We start from the raw sequence: 14443 nt of genomic DNA, 5'->3' as shown, positions 1-14443 counted from the left end.
ATACAAGATCCTTCTAAATGTGAAACAATTATTCACAACCCAGCTGTGTCGGCATACTCTGGCCACTATAAACCATTCTGTTTACTTCTGGTGAATAAACCGTATTATTGTCAGATGTCACCTAAATAGTGCCATTGGCCTCCAACCACCAGACTCCCTTAAATGTTAGTGAGCTCACAGACATCTAGGGCACGTGCTGAAAAGTCCTTGGCCCGAGGCTGTGTTCTAAACAAGCACCAGGTAATTGGGTGCAAGTGGCCTCTAGTGTTTCTATAAACTACCTGCATTATTTGAGGAATCAAGAAGCTCCAAGCTCTCCTCAATAACTGTCTGTAATCACAGAACAGAAAAGAATCACAATGAATCTTATCTGCACATAAACTGCCTATCTTGTTATGGAAATCAGAGGCTCTGCTATCCTCCACAACCATTTGTTATCACGGAATACAAAAGAATCATCCTTTACAACAAACCCCAGCATCTGAAACTTCCACAGCAGCAGTGCCAGCCTTGGAAGCGGCCATGGAAGTGGCTCAAAGTGCGGCCCTTTCTCCATTCATACCAGAGGGGGCCCCAGTAGCCCCTCAGCGACAATCAATTACTAGGATGACTTTCTAAAAATATACCCGTGTTCAGTCCTTTTCACCCCTGGCAGAAACAGACTGAAATTAACTCTCTTCTGCAAGACCAGAGGGCAGAACGCCATAGCGGTCGTCAGTGAGAACAGCAGAGAGCGCGGCTGGCCTGCTCCTGCAGGTGGGGTGCCCGCGTTCAGCTGCGTGGTCCCCGCGACTCTACCCTAAATCCCGCAGCCATATGCACTGGCCTTCCTGGAGAGCTTTTTAACTTAGGTTAAAAGAATTTCAATTTAAGTTTAAAAACCTCCCTTAAGCTGCCATGAATATGCCTTCTCACCCACAGGTAACAGAATCTGGAGGGTAATTCCAACTATGAACAGGTCGAGGTGGATTTTTGGAGCACACGGACAGACACGTCTCTGCTCACAAGCCTCTCCCTCATTGGGAAGTGGGTCCAGAGTCACTGATGCACAGTGTTTCCAGACTAGCTCATCCCGACTCCAGCTGTATCTGTATTTATTATTTTTTACAAAGTCAACTCCTTCCTGTCTGATTGAGGTCTAGGAGATTTGCCTTTAAGTTCAGATGATACAATCAACTTTGTAGCCGCCAGTCTATTAAAGCACAGTCTCAAATTAATCCTACCTGCCACAAAGCTGACCACTATGGTAAAAACATCCACATATTCACAAAGAAACCGCTAAAATATCAGCCACAGAGAGGGGGTGCCATGCATGTCATCAGGGATTTTATGGTTCAATATTCCATGCACTTGTGGGGTAACTTTTAGTTCTGGGTCACCAAGGTTGGAGAACAGGGAAGGAACATTCAGGAACATTTTGTGGCATGGAACATAGGTTTTGCATCTACCTGTTCCTTCCCCCTGTACACAACACTGAAGAAGGAGGAGATTCAAAACACAGAGGCAGCGTGTATTCCTCAGTGGGATACACCTCTCTGTTCTCCTCTGCAAATAAGTTTCATTTCTCTGTTGTCGGGTCAGGGAACGAGTAGCTTTTGGTTCTCTGCTTGACGAAGCTGTCAGGAATACTCCCTGCCCCTCCCTCCTCCTTCCTCCTCGCCCTCCCACCTGGGGCACTTGACAACATAAGGAGATTATGCACACTTTGTAAGTTATTTTAAATTCATCAAAAAAATAAATAAATAAATAAATAAATTCATCAATACTGGAAACACTGTCTAGGTTAAGTTGTAACCATCCTGATGTAGGAACTAGCTCATTATCTCTTAATCTCTCAGAGTTAAAAATAAAAGATTAGGAGGGGCGCCTGGGTGCCTCAGTCGGCTGAGCATCTGACTCTTGACTTCAGCTCAGGTCATGATCTCGCAGTTCATGGGATCAAGCCCTGTGTCCGGCTTGCACTGAAAGCGTGGAGCCTGCTTGGGATTCTCTCTCTGCTCCTCCCCCACGCACTGCCTTTTTCTCTCTCTCAAAATGAATTACAAATAAATAAATGAATAAATAAATATAAATAAATAAATACATCAGGAAGAACATACCACCACAAGACATTTTACACTCATATCCAAGCCTTTCTGACCATAATGTTGTTAAATTCGTCATGGGAAGACAATGTACAAAGTATGTGTGGTTTTTTTTCTTGTTTGGGTCCAGGCGGTTTTATAAAGAGATTAGATAAACAATACATGAGATTTTACAGTTTCAGATGCTATATCCAATTTTAAAAATCCTTAGGCTTTCCCATCACCCTTTCCTAGTCAGGCCTGTTAATGAATAGCAAACGAGCTTCAGAGAGGACTTGGTTCAGACAAAGATCTTTTTAAAAGAAATTTCCTATTTTTGTTAGTATAAAAATCATATGATCCAGCTGTCTTGAAAAACAGCACAGAATATTTGACTAATGTTCATTTTGCATTTTTTAATAATACTTTTGATTGTCTACCATAAGACAAATAAGCAAAAACAAAAACTGCTGCTTCTATTTAAAAATCAAATCTCCATTCCAGATTTGTTAATATGGTTGAAAACCTGACTCACCTTCATTCACAGTGAAAATATTGAATTTCCCACATTAAGTAAGACTGGCCAGAAAGGACAGTTACCGTTCCTTGGCAGAGACGTCCAGGGAATGCATGTTTTCAAAGTATTTTCTTTAGCATTTTGTTCTAACTCCTTCTGAACTTTATAGAAGTCATCTCCCTATCTTGGGAATTTAAGAAAATTGTCCTGCCCATGACCCCAAAGGAAAGAAAAACAGATTCGGAAGTAAATTTCTATCTCCAGTTTCAGGAAGCAGCTTTCATCAGGATTTTCTCTTTAGCTCCCTCAACAAACAGAAGTCACAGTGCAAATGTCCCCAGCGGAGCTCACCCACAACCAAGCGGGCACTGACAAGCTGGTGCCCACCGTCGGAACTGCAGGTGTCCCCCTAGTGGCGTTTCAGTCTTGGTTCACGTTTAGTAGGCCTGTGAAATCCCTGCCAGGTCTCTGCCAAATTGAAATCTAGGGCTCAAATGCTCACTAAACACACGTGGCCGGTGCTCCCGCAGAACTGCAAGGAGAGAACATTCCACCCCACAGAAAGGTCTACCAGGCAGCATGCGCCAACCTAAGGAGTGGTCCTAGAGCGTGTTACTTTGCCCACATATTAAAAAAAAGTTCATGCAATCATCACTCAAACAGTATCATGATGCTCGCCAGCAGGCGTGGAGGCCAGAAAGCATACGGTGCGCACACACACACGTGTACATCTGCACACAGCCACACATGCATGTACACACATGCAACAGACACGTGCACATGTATACACGTGAGCATACAACACAGAAGCCCCTGGTAACACATACATGCACATGCACACATGCCCACACACACCCATGCACATACACACATGCACACCAGGTATGCATGCACATGCACACACGTGTGTTCACACACACGTATGCACAGAGGCTCGTGCACATGCACAGGCCTGCCTTCCATAACCAAAGCATTAAAGCATAAAGTGAATCTGTAATGTGGAAACTATAAAAAAATGAAGCAACTTTGAAATGAGACATCCATTTGTATCCTATCAAATTGGTAACAAAAAGCATCGGAAAATACTTTCATGGTGGTCTAAACGGGTATAATCTTCTGAAGGGCAATTTGGTGATTTTTAGCACACAATGTGCTCACCCTTTACATTTAAGAATTCCACTTCAATACATTTATCCTGTGAAGGTGGCCAGATGTAATTACATAAATATGTGTAAGTTAAGTGCATCTTTTTTTAAAAAAAATACAATGGCCCATACTGTGTTTTAAAGATGGATCTTTCAGGCAAATAAAATCTTAAAAGCTACTTTCACTTAAAAGTTATGGTTTTCTCATCTTTTCCTGAAAACTTCATGGCTATTTCAGGAATATAAAATTCAAATACACTGGAATATAACGACAGCATGAGTGCGGCCCAGCTCTGGACACAGCAGTGCGTGTCCTGTGACTGGAAAGGCGCTGCCGGTCAGGACAGGGTGGGTGACACAGATGAACGCCATCAGGGCACTGTGGGAGTACGTCACAGTGCACCCTGCTAGCGGAGGAGCCTGGGATACTACTGCCGAACAGACACGATCTGGCTACATTCAGGCATGCACGTGAAGTGACACAGACACAAATGGACAGGCACGTGCACATGCGCATGTTCACACGCACGCGGGAGAGGTCTGTGAGAACATTCACCTACTATGTGATAGCATTGCTGGAAATGTTATTTTTTTATCCTCTGCTAAATTACCTGAATTTTTCACAGCAAACTATAAAAGAAATAATTTTAAAGTCCCCCTTTTTAAAATTAATGAGAGTTCTCTATAAGAGTGTAAAACAGTATATTACTAGTGTTTTTTCCAAATCAAAATGCTAACATGACATTCATAGGCTACTTTTCAAGAATAATCTACTGTGTCTGTACGGTTTAACTACTTTCAGAAATGCAGACATTCCAAAGATATAGCCTCAGGGTTGTGATATTCTTGAGATTTATTATTAATGTTAATAAAATTATTTTAAATTCAGAAAACTTTTTTTCACTTTCTTAAAATATTTGTAAATAGTCAGATACATGAGATAAAGCTGTTTGAACCGAAGCAAATCTGGAAACAGCTAACCGCTGGCCAACAGAGAGCCAATTCTCAGTGACATTTTCAGTGCTGCAAGGGATAGAGATCACGTAGAAACAAAAGTCTTCTGATCACTATATTAGAAATACTCATTTTTAGGTAATGAACAGAGCTTCCATTTACTACTTCCACCTGCACTAAAATTTGGCTCTGGGCATCTTATCTTCAAAATTCCTCATTAGTATATCTACTTAATCTATATTCTTTCCAAACGTTGAGTAAGAGGCTGGAGATCAAAATTCTGATCTGGAACTATGTTCTTGGGTCCCAGGGTACAGACTCTCTGTTCATTAAGTGCAAGAACATTTAAGTCTGCTCAGTTACTTTCATATTAGACCACAAAAATGGCTTCAAGTAAACTTGAAGTTTTGACACTTAAAGAAAAAAACAAAAAACAACAACCAGAAGGTTTACCTTAGAGAGATTTAAAATCCCATTAGAATTTCAAGGTTATTATGGTCCCTTCTCCCAGGACAGAAGTTGTTAGCACCTATCTGCTTCTTGAGCATAATAATTAAAAGAACAGAACAGATCCTACACAGTAGTAACTATTTCTTCAGAAATTTTCAAGCTCAGAATAAAGCTCACCACCCCGACCCAGACACAGGCTTTCTGAGCCTCATCACAGTGGCTCCCCGTCTAGGAAAGCAGCGTGTGAGTCATGAGTGTTTATCGACAGACACCGCATCACCACAGCAAGTGGAGCTGCCTCACAACGTGAGGAAGTCCAGACTAACAAGACAAAAGGAAAACCAAGGTTAGAAAAGAAAAACAGAATAGGGCGCACTGTGGCTATCATATTTCTGTTATCCAGTAACTCTGAAATTAACAACAACAACAGATCATCTAATCAGTAAAAGCAGAGCAAACACATAGAGAATGGAATCTGACAACTTGACAGTGGGTTCCTACAAAAGTAGTATTAGACATTTTCTTCAAAGGTATAATTGCTGCATTTCCATTTAGGAATATAAAATATCCACAATAAAGTTTAACCCATCCTCAAAAATCCCAACGGTTTTGAAGTCTTTACTATGAAAATAAGAACTAAATATTAAAAAGCTATGGCTGTAAAGACACCATGGTGTCCAGAATTGCATTTCCTAAGTCTCAGAGTCCCTATCTGACCAGGGACCCGTCCTTTTCTATTTTTACTACCTTAATGCTTTTGTTCTTAAGGTCTCATTAGTATCTTAACCTCCTCAAGTGTCAATTATTATCAGAAAACAGAAGATACATATTTGCTTTTAAAATGCACAATCCAAATCCACAAAAATAAAATATGCGTATTAATGCAGTTCCCACACCACCAATGAAACTAATTTCATGGAGACGTCACAAATTATTGCAGACATCTAAGAGGAAGTCCACAACTTAAGGCTTGATACTCATCTAGGCAGATTCAGGGATTTATCACTGATCTAGCATTTAGGCATTTGATTATGAGTCATTATTACACACTGTATTTGTAATGCTACCCTAATGGTCTCCTGTCTGCCTGAGTATGTACAGTGGTACTGTGAGATGAAGTATATCGAGGTAAAATACGAGTACATCCAGTACCTCTAGTGAGATGATGTATACTGAGGTAATACACTGACCAGGTATGAGAGCGCTGTGAGGTGAAGCGGTAACACTGAGGTGATACACTGAGTAGGTACAGTAGTGCTGTGGGATGAAGTATCCTGAGGTAATACCCTGAGTATGTATAGTCGTGCTGGTGAGGAGAACTCTGTTGAGGCAATATACGGAGAGTATCCAGTACAGTGGTACTGTGAGATGAAGTACACCGAGGTACATATGGAGGAGTACAGAGCCGCTGTGGGATGAAGTATACTGAAGCAATATGCCGAGTATGTAGAGTAGTGCTGGGAGATACGCTACACTGAGGTAATACACTGAGTAGGCACAGCAATGCTATGAGCTGAAGCATACTGAGGTAATACACTGAGTATGTAAAACAATGGTGAGATATACTATACTGAGGTAATACACTGAGTGAAGAAAGTATGCTGCTGAGATAAAGTAAAGGAAGGTAATGTGCTGATGACGTGTAGTAGCAGTGGGAGAAAAAGTATACTGAGGTAAAACACCGAGTACATACAGTAGTGCTGGTGAGATGAAATATACTAAGATAATACAAAGCCAGAGTGACTAAAAGAAGATTAGAAGCTCATCATACTGGCAGGAAATTAGGGTCAGTATTAAAGAAGGGAAAAATTATGAAGCCACAACTTTTTAAAAAATATAAACAAATATTTAACTTACTCAAGTAATGTAAAATATATTCAGAAACTGAGCCCATGAGTAATCTGGGCAATTTGCATGGTTCCGAATACATATCATAATAATTATAAACACAAAACAGAAGTTACAATAAAATCATTCCTTACGAATCACCATCAATGCCATATGCAATGTACACATCATGTGTACGTACACACACACACACACACACACACACACACACACTCTACAACCAACAAGCACAGCCAGGTATACTTTTCACTGGGGAAATAATAGGAACAAAAATAATTGTGGAAAGTACCTATTTTACCTACCAGACTATTTCATTTTGCTTTAAATAATTAGAATGCTTTATATACAACTATCCCATCCCTCCACCCTCCAAATAAAATATAAGCAAGGAATAAACTAACCCATGATATGACAAAAAATAAGGGCGACATTACATGGATATAAAATGGGAAGTAGATACAAAATGTTTCCAACAATGTGCCTTTTGCTAGCTGTGTTTTCTGAGCAGTAGAGAGCACTGACTGAACCCAACTTGGGACAGGAGACTGGTTCTTGCTTTCCAAAGACTATGCATTAAAGGAGTCACACAGTCCAGGGGCAAGTGTAATGCAAGAGAAGAAAGTGTATTTTTATGTGATTAAAACTTTCTAAAATCCATACCCTCAATGTGTCAGTGTTCTGTGATATGCATCGAGTGCTGTGTTCATTTACCGTCATTCCAGTAGACACCCCCCACCCTCCAGTACTTTATCCCTTCACCTGGCACACCACCTGGGGTATCTTTGTGCAGCTCTCATTAATGAATTCCAACCCTCTGACCAGGACACGAAAGCTCATTGGTACTCACCCTGCAAACTGGGCACTGCCAGTGACTACTGCTGTCTCTAAGCCTGTACTCATCAGACAAACACTTGGAATGATACACACGAAAACACAGGTCACATATCAACACCTCTCCAGGCAAATGGCATTCAAAACAATACCAGTCATGATTTTCTGTTTCCCAGTCCTACAAAAAATACAAAATAATTTCGTATGACATTTTGTCAATATCTGCAATGACTAAGAACAAAATTGAAACTAAAGTCCATCACAAGTTAGGCATTAAAAACAATTTTAGACATTAACTGTGTTAAAACAAGAGGGAAAAAATACCTAGAAATTTGCTTCTTTAAATTTTGAATGTCTTTCCTAAACAGTATTAATATTCAGAATATCTTAAAGTGATCTGATAGTAAAACCAGCCCAAAATGAAGTAAGTCCAAAGCCAATCCCCATTCTAACATTATCTTTCATCTTTTAATATAATCTATGGAATAATTTCTCCAGTAAACTGAATAGCCCACACCAACACCTATAGCTTAATATTTCAAATAAACAAACCTCTGTTTTGTTCTGCGTTTGTTTTTTTTAAATATAGTAAGTACTTAGCACACTGTGGGAACAGAGAGAATAGTAATAAATGGTGATGCTCACTATTCTTATCTTCTCATCCATGGTATTGGATGCTTTATTGAAAATAACATTAATCAGAATGTCCATGTTCTGACAGTTGCCAAATTTTCAGGGTCTGTTGAATTTGGAAAAATAAATTGAAAATGTGAAACTAAAGGTTTAATCACATTCTCCAAAGGACATTACCATAAAAAAAAAAACAAAAAAGGAAGTAGGTTTATTTTCTTATTGGGACTATCCCCGGAAGTAAAAGAACATAACTACAGGTGCACAGGTGGTCTTCAACATTTTCTGTTAGCTCCGTGTCTGTACGGCCAACGGCATTTAAATATAAACAGGAAGATGTTACAAGTTGTCTTAGTTTAGAATTCATTAATTCATTTTTCATATTTCACTCTCAGCTTTTATGAAAAAATACCTGTGTTAGGAGTGACGGATTAACTCCCAACCTTCTCTTGTAGATGCAGTAACTAAATGGACAAGGCTTGAAACTACACTTTGCATAATCAAGGCCACTTTCAATGGGGATCCTGAAATTCCAGGCTTCAGCTCTGCCATCAGTTTTCTGTCATAAACCAGTCTACAGTCTGCTTCTGAGGTTGGGCAGCTTTCTCATTTTCTCTTACATCCGTAACAACTCCAACAACTTGTCTAGAAAGCGCAGCTCCTCTGGCACCTGTGGTCCAAACGCATTGCTGCCTGACCTTCCTTATGAGAAGCCTACTACCCGCTCCTTCAAAAGAGAAGAGAGTCACTAATGTTCTAAAATTCCCATCTTCCTACACTTTCTACCCATCCTCATGGCTATGGTATATTGTGCAAAAATATAAATTTTTGGTTTGCTTTTTATTAAAAGTTTGGTCTTTATCGACCAAAGTAATAAAGAAAAAAGCATGACCATTTCTGGTGATTTGCTGCGGATATACATACTCTGCAAAATTACTCTGGTGGAGTAATTTCAGTCAGAATACCAAAAAAAATCTGAGGATACTGATCTGACATAAAATATGGCAGAAGGAATCTAGCTCACCAACTGGGACAGAGCACGTGCGTGGTGCTTGGCTGTAACCGTGGTCACTGGGGCACCCACCTCGCATGGCTCATGTGGGAAGCTGTACTTCAGCTACTGTAATTTTTGTCTCATGAACTGTTGACAAATTAGGTTTCAGTAGGGAAAACATACGTTGTTCCATTTTTAATTAACAGAACTCTCTTCCAGTTTGAAACAAAGTCTTTCAGAATATTTTCTTCACGGCTGTTCAGAAACACCTTAAAGGATTTTGGTGGCTTTTATGTGACTCATCATAAACAAAAGAAACCACCATCTCTCATCACTTGTATTGTTTTTACACTAATTCATCTTCCTGTAATTCTCAGATCCCCAAGACCAGAGAGCAAGAGAGCTTACGGCTGGCGCACAGCTCAGGTCTCTCCAGAACCTCCTGCTTCTTTCTAAGCCTCCCCTCGCCCGTCTAGCCAGGACGTGAAGATGGCAGTGCATCTCTCTTCAATGGAGTTTATACTCGGCCTGGTGTTTCACAACCGTTATAGGAACGAAAGTGTAACCCAAATGCAGGGGAGACACATGGGGACACGTATTCATACAAGAGCATGTATGCGCCGTTCATTCTTTTAACTGCAATAGCTGTTCAGAACATACGAAACATGCAAAAAGTCAAGTTCAAAAGATTCTGAATCCAGGAAACACTGTTATGGATATAAACAATGTAAGCATGTTTGTTACAGGCAGAATTGCCTACAGTTTGTCTTTTAGTAAACAAAATCCATCAATATAGGACTTGTGACCAATGCTCAAAGTGTGCCAAAAAGCTAAGCGTGTATATTCACTGGATTTCACTAGATGTCAGCAACTACTCTAGATAGAGCCTGAACAACAGTGTAGTATGTGAAATGACATTCCAGTACTTCAAGAAAGTTTTAAAAATGCAAACCTATTAGCATAAAACCAAAACTAGAAGCGGTGTAAAGATAGTATGATTTTAAAGAATAATTCTAACAAGAGTAAACTAAGCCTTAAAAAAAAAAAAGATAGAAATGTAATGCCAAAAAAAAAAAAAAAGCAGAATTAAAGTAAAATAACATAGTGCAAAATCAGTTCACCTTGTTTGGGGCTGCTGTCCTGGAGAAAGGCTGCATACTGTAGGCCTTTCAAAATAAAAACAAAATAATCTTGGTCTCTCTACTATAACTTTGCTCAACATCAGGCAATAAACAGAGCTAAAGGGATTTTTGTACACAAACTATTATTTGCTATACAACTTACATTAATTTTTAAATGTTATAACTGATAATCTATGAATGTCTAATCATCAATGAAAAGACAGTTGCACACAAACTCAAGGGTAATTACTTGTTGGAGAGGAAACTTTGACACTAACACAAAAGCTACAAATGAACAAAGAGAAAATTCAAAGAGAATTCATGTGCCAGGAAACCTATAGTGATGTTAGAAAAACATTTTACTAACAAATTCGGTGCCATTAAAACTTTGCACAAGACCATGAATATATGTCCTTTTGATCTGAAACTGGTTCAAGTTGGTTTTTTTTGTTTTTTCAAGTCAGGAGTGATGAATGTGAACGCAGTAAATACAATACTTGACCACAGACTGAGAGCCGCACAGGCTGTCTTCCGAACCAGGAGAAAACACTCCACCATCTATAGAGAAGCAGCCTGCTGACCTACATCTGTCACCATTAACAGCATTTGGGTAAGACTCTGGGGCCACCACACAGGCTCAAATCCCGGCTCCAGCATTCACGGGCTGTATGATCTGGGGCAGAATACCTAGCTTCTCTTTGCATCATTTTCTACCTGGGAATGAACAAAGTAATACTGCCTAGTTTATGGGGTTTTTGTAAGGATTGAATGAGTTACTATGCTCAGTGGGTGCCCTCTGCTGATGAAGACAATCTGTTTACTACAGTGCACAAACAGGACTTGAGGACAAGTCACAAAACGGTGTGACGTTTGTAGTAATATGTGTGCGAGTTTCCTCCAAGACTTCAAGTTCCTTGTGACAGCTGACATGTGTCTGTAAGCTAGATGGAGCCAGAAATAGTGCCAACTTGACTTAGAGACAACACAGCAACAAGAGGGCTCAGTGGGAGAGCTGTGTCTATAACTAGGCCTCCCACACTGTAATCCACCCTTCACCACACTCAAGAGAGACTTCAACTTTTAAAGTAATTCCCTCTTTATACATAATGAACAGATAAACCTTACTTTATCATCAAATATGTGTCTGTGGTATCCTAACATAGAGAGAATACAAAAGTAAATCTCCACAATCGTAGCCTTAATTCTGTTAATAAACAAATTCTGTTATTAAATTGTTAATAAATATCATTGAGAGCTAAGAATTTGGTGATTAAATATTTCCAGTATTTTAAATATTATTTTTCAAAAGTAAAACTATTACAACAGTGTACGTTGCTTAGTGAAATAGAATTTAGGAGGGGAAAAAAGGAATCACACACACACAAAACCAATCAGTCAATCAAAGCTTAAAAGAATATAGGACAGCATGACCCAAAATATTCCACTGAATATGGAAATTCTTTACCAATTCAAGACTTTCTAAGTATGTTACACTTTGAATACACATAGAACCACATTATAATTGGTTTCTAGTTGATTAATAATCACAGATATTTAATACTTAGTAAATAAGTGACTATGTATATATTTATTTTTTTAATTTTTTTGTTTAATTTGAGAGAGAGGGAATGTGTGCAAGCAGGAAGGTGGGGCAGAGAGATGGAAAGAGGGAGAATCTTAAGCAGGCCCCATGCTCACCATGGAGCCCAATGCAGGCCTCAGTCCCAAGACCCTGGGATCATGACCAGAGCCAAAATCAAGATGCAGATGCTCAACTGACCGAGCCACCCAGGTGCCCCAGTGACTATGTATATTTCTGTATCTGAGACAGGTAATGGACCTTTGGAAGAAAGAAACTGTAGTTCTGCACACAGTCAGCATAAATATAATAAAATATATTTCACTTAAAAAAATCAACAGTATCCAAGGGGCATGAAATTTTGCATTTAGGAAACTTAAAACATAGGATTGATTAATTTATGACAACTATAACAACAAAAATGCAAAGATCTAGTCTTTAAAAAAATTCTTACTTCAATACTTGTATTTATGAAGTGGGCTGGGACAGTCAAGCTGTTGAATTCAGCAGGCCTCCCTTAATATTTTTTCAAGAACAAAGCAAGAGAACCCTTTGTTGCCATGGCTGTATAATGGTGTGATTTCTGAAGGAGAAGACATAAACGCAGATGCATAACTCCTGTGTCTTACCTAAAAGATGTGACCTTAGCCATGTTTTGAGAAGTACACAAACCACATCTACTTTTAGACTAGCCACTTTGAATCTGGAGAAGCAAAAGATTATGGGGAAAATGTGTCTATGTTGCCCCTCTATAAATTAACACTAAATCCATGCATCCCCAAGATAACTTGTGATCTCTTCAAGAAACCACAAAATGTGTATTTCCATTAATTATGCTGCTTTTCCCAAAAGTTTATTTATTTATTTTGAGGAGTGGGGAGAGGCAGAGAGCGAGAGCGAGAGCGAGAGTGAGAGGAAGAGAGGAACACAGAATCCCAAGCTCCCAGACTCCACACTATAAGCACAGAGCCCAATGTGGGGGTCAATCCCACAAACCATGGGATCATGACCTGAGCCAAAATCAAGAATTGGAGGCTTAACCGACTGAGCCACCCAGGCGCCCCTAATTATGCTCCTTTGAAAGTGTTAAAACATTAAATACATGAGAAAAAGCAAAAACTAAAGAATTCTATCTTTTCACCCAGGCCTACTTTAAAAAGCAGCACGAGGTCCTGCTTTTCAGCAGGAGCAGCCGGACTCTCTGAGAAGGAAGCACTCAGACTGAAGCAGCCAAGACCTGAGCTCCTGCCTACAGGTGCATCTGAAGAGCAGAAGGGTTCCAAGTGGCAGTGTCCTACAAGCGCACGGATTTTCAAATGGCAGTAATCAAGAAAGAAGAGATGAGACCCTAGTCCAGATCTGAGAGGTGAATAAAGAGTGCTTTCATACAGAATGTCATTGCTAGGCACTTTTAAGTCAGCTTCTACACTTGTAACCAAGTTATTTAGTGTCAGATCAAACATACCTGTCAAATAATAGGGCAGAGTCATGGCTTTGTGCCAGGAGCCGTGAAGAAAGCAGGAAGCATGAAATAAACAGTATTAACTGCCACAATATCAAAACATGTATTTGATACATTTATCTGCAAATGATCCATAACTCAGGGATACCTGCCCTATTGTACTACATTCAATACTTTCATAAGACCTTCTGTCTTTACTGAGCACCTTGTGAGTTAAAAGTTTAACTCATAAGAAATTAAGTTGTCTTTATTACAAAGGGAGCTACCTTAGTACCTTAAATACCAAACTTAGCCGAGCAAATGGTGAAATTCTGCTCAAGAAATACAGTTCTCATGATGTGAGAATAAAGGAAATAACCATCATGATCAAGTATGAATGGAATGTAACCATTAGTGTATACTTCTCTAGAGCAAGCAGATGATGAAGCAGTCTATGAGAACATGCAGTATTTCTTTAAAAACTCAAAAAGCCTTGATAGAACAAAATGCTGAATGGTCAGATATCACAAAGTTTCACTCTATGCCTTGGGTCTACTGGCCTTTATTAATATAATTTGGAAAGCTCTGAAAAACATTTCTAAATGACTTCCTTGGATCCCATGAGTATTAATGACATACAAATCTGGAAGTATAAGAGGACCGTAGAAAATTTACAAGAGTGTCTCCCGGTTTCGTGGGATTGTCATTTTAAAACTGATTGGTACAGATACTTTTGCTAGTTTGTTGACTAATATTTAAGCAAACCATTTAAAATGGAGAATGGCCTCATTTTTAATAATTGGGTTTTTTATTCTGCTTTCTCAAATGGTCATACTTAAATATCACCATTAGGATGCTTATCTCTACCCA

At 39.4% G+C, this 14443-nt stretch overlaps 1 protein-coding gene across 12 annotated transcripts in view; it reads right to left on the bottom strand.

Annotated features, from left to right (window-relative positions):
* The window catches only part of ZMYND11 (zinc finger MYND-type containing 11), a 133549-nt gene that overhangs the window by 30986 nt on the left and 88120 nt on the right, over positions 1-14443 (bottom strand). For 7 of the 12 annotated variants that reach the window (XM_049626753.1, XM_049626749.1, XM_049626750.1 and 4 more), the window contains 2 exons: positions 10554-10598; positions 7825-7986 (listed from right to left, as the gene is read on the bottom strand). The exons of 2 other annotated variants lie outside the window; for them this stretch is intronic. In XM_049626753.1, coding sequence (XP_049482710.1) covers positions 7825-7986; positions 10554-10598 — 207 coding nt within the window. Of the gene's footprint in view, positions 1-7824; positions 7987-8453; positions 10388-10553; positions 10599-14443 lie in introns of those variants that run through there. 3 more of the 12 variants (XM_049626757.1, XM_049626756.1, XM_049626760.1) reach the window with 2 other exon arrangements.

This window comes from Panthera uncia, chromosome B4 (genome assembly GCF_023721935.1).
Source record: "Panthera uncia isolate 11264 chromosome B4, Puncia_PCG_1.0, whole genome shotgun sequence".
Taxonomy (NCBI): domain Eukaryota; kingdom Metazoa; phylum Chordata; class Mammalia; order Carnivora; family Felidae; genus Panthera; species Panthera uncia.
This window is presented reverse-complemented; position numbering and strand designations above follow the sequence as displayed.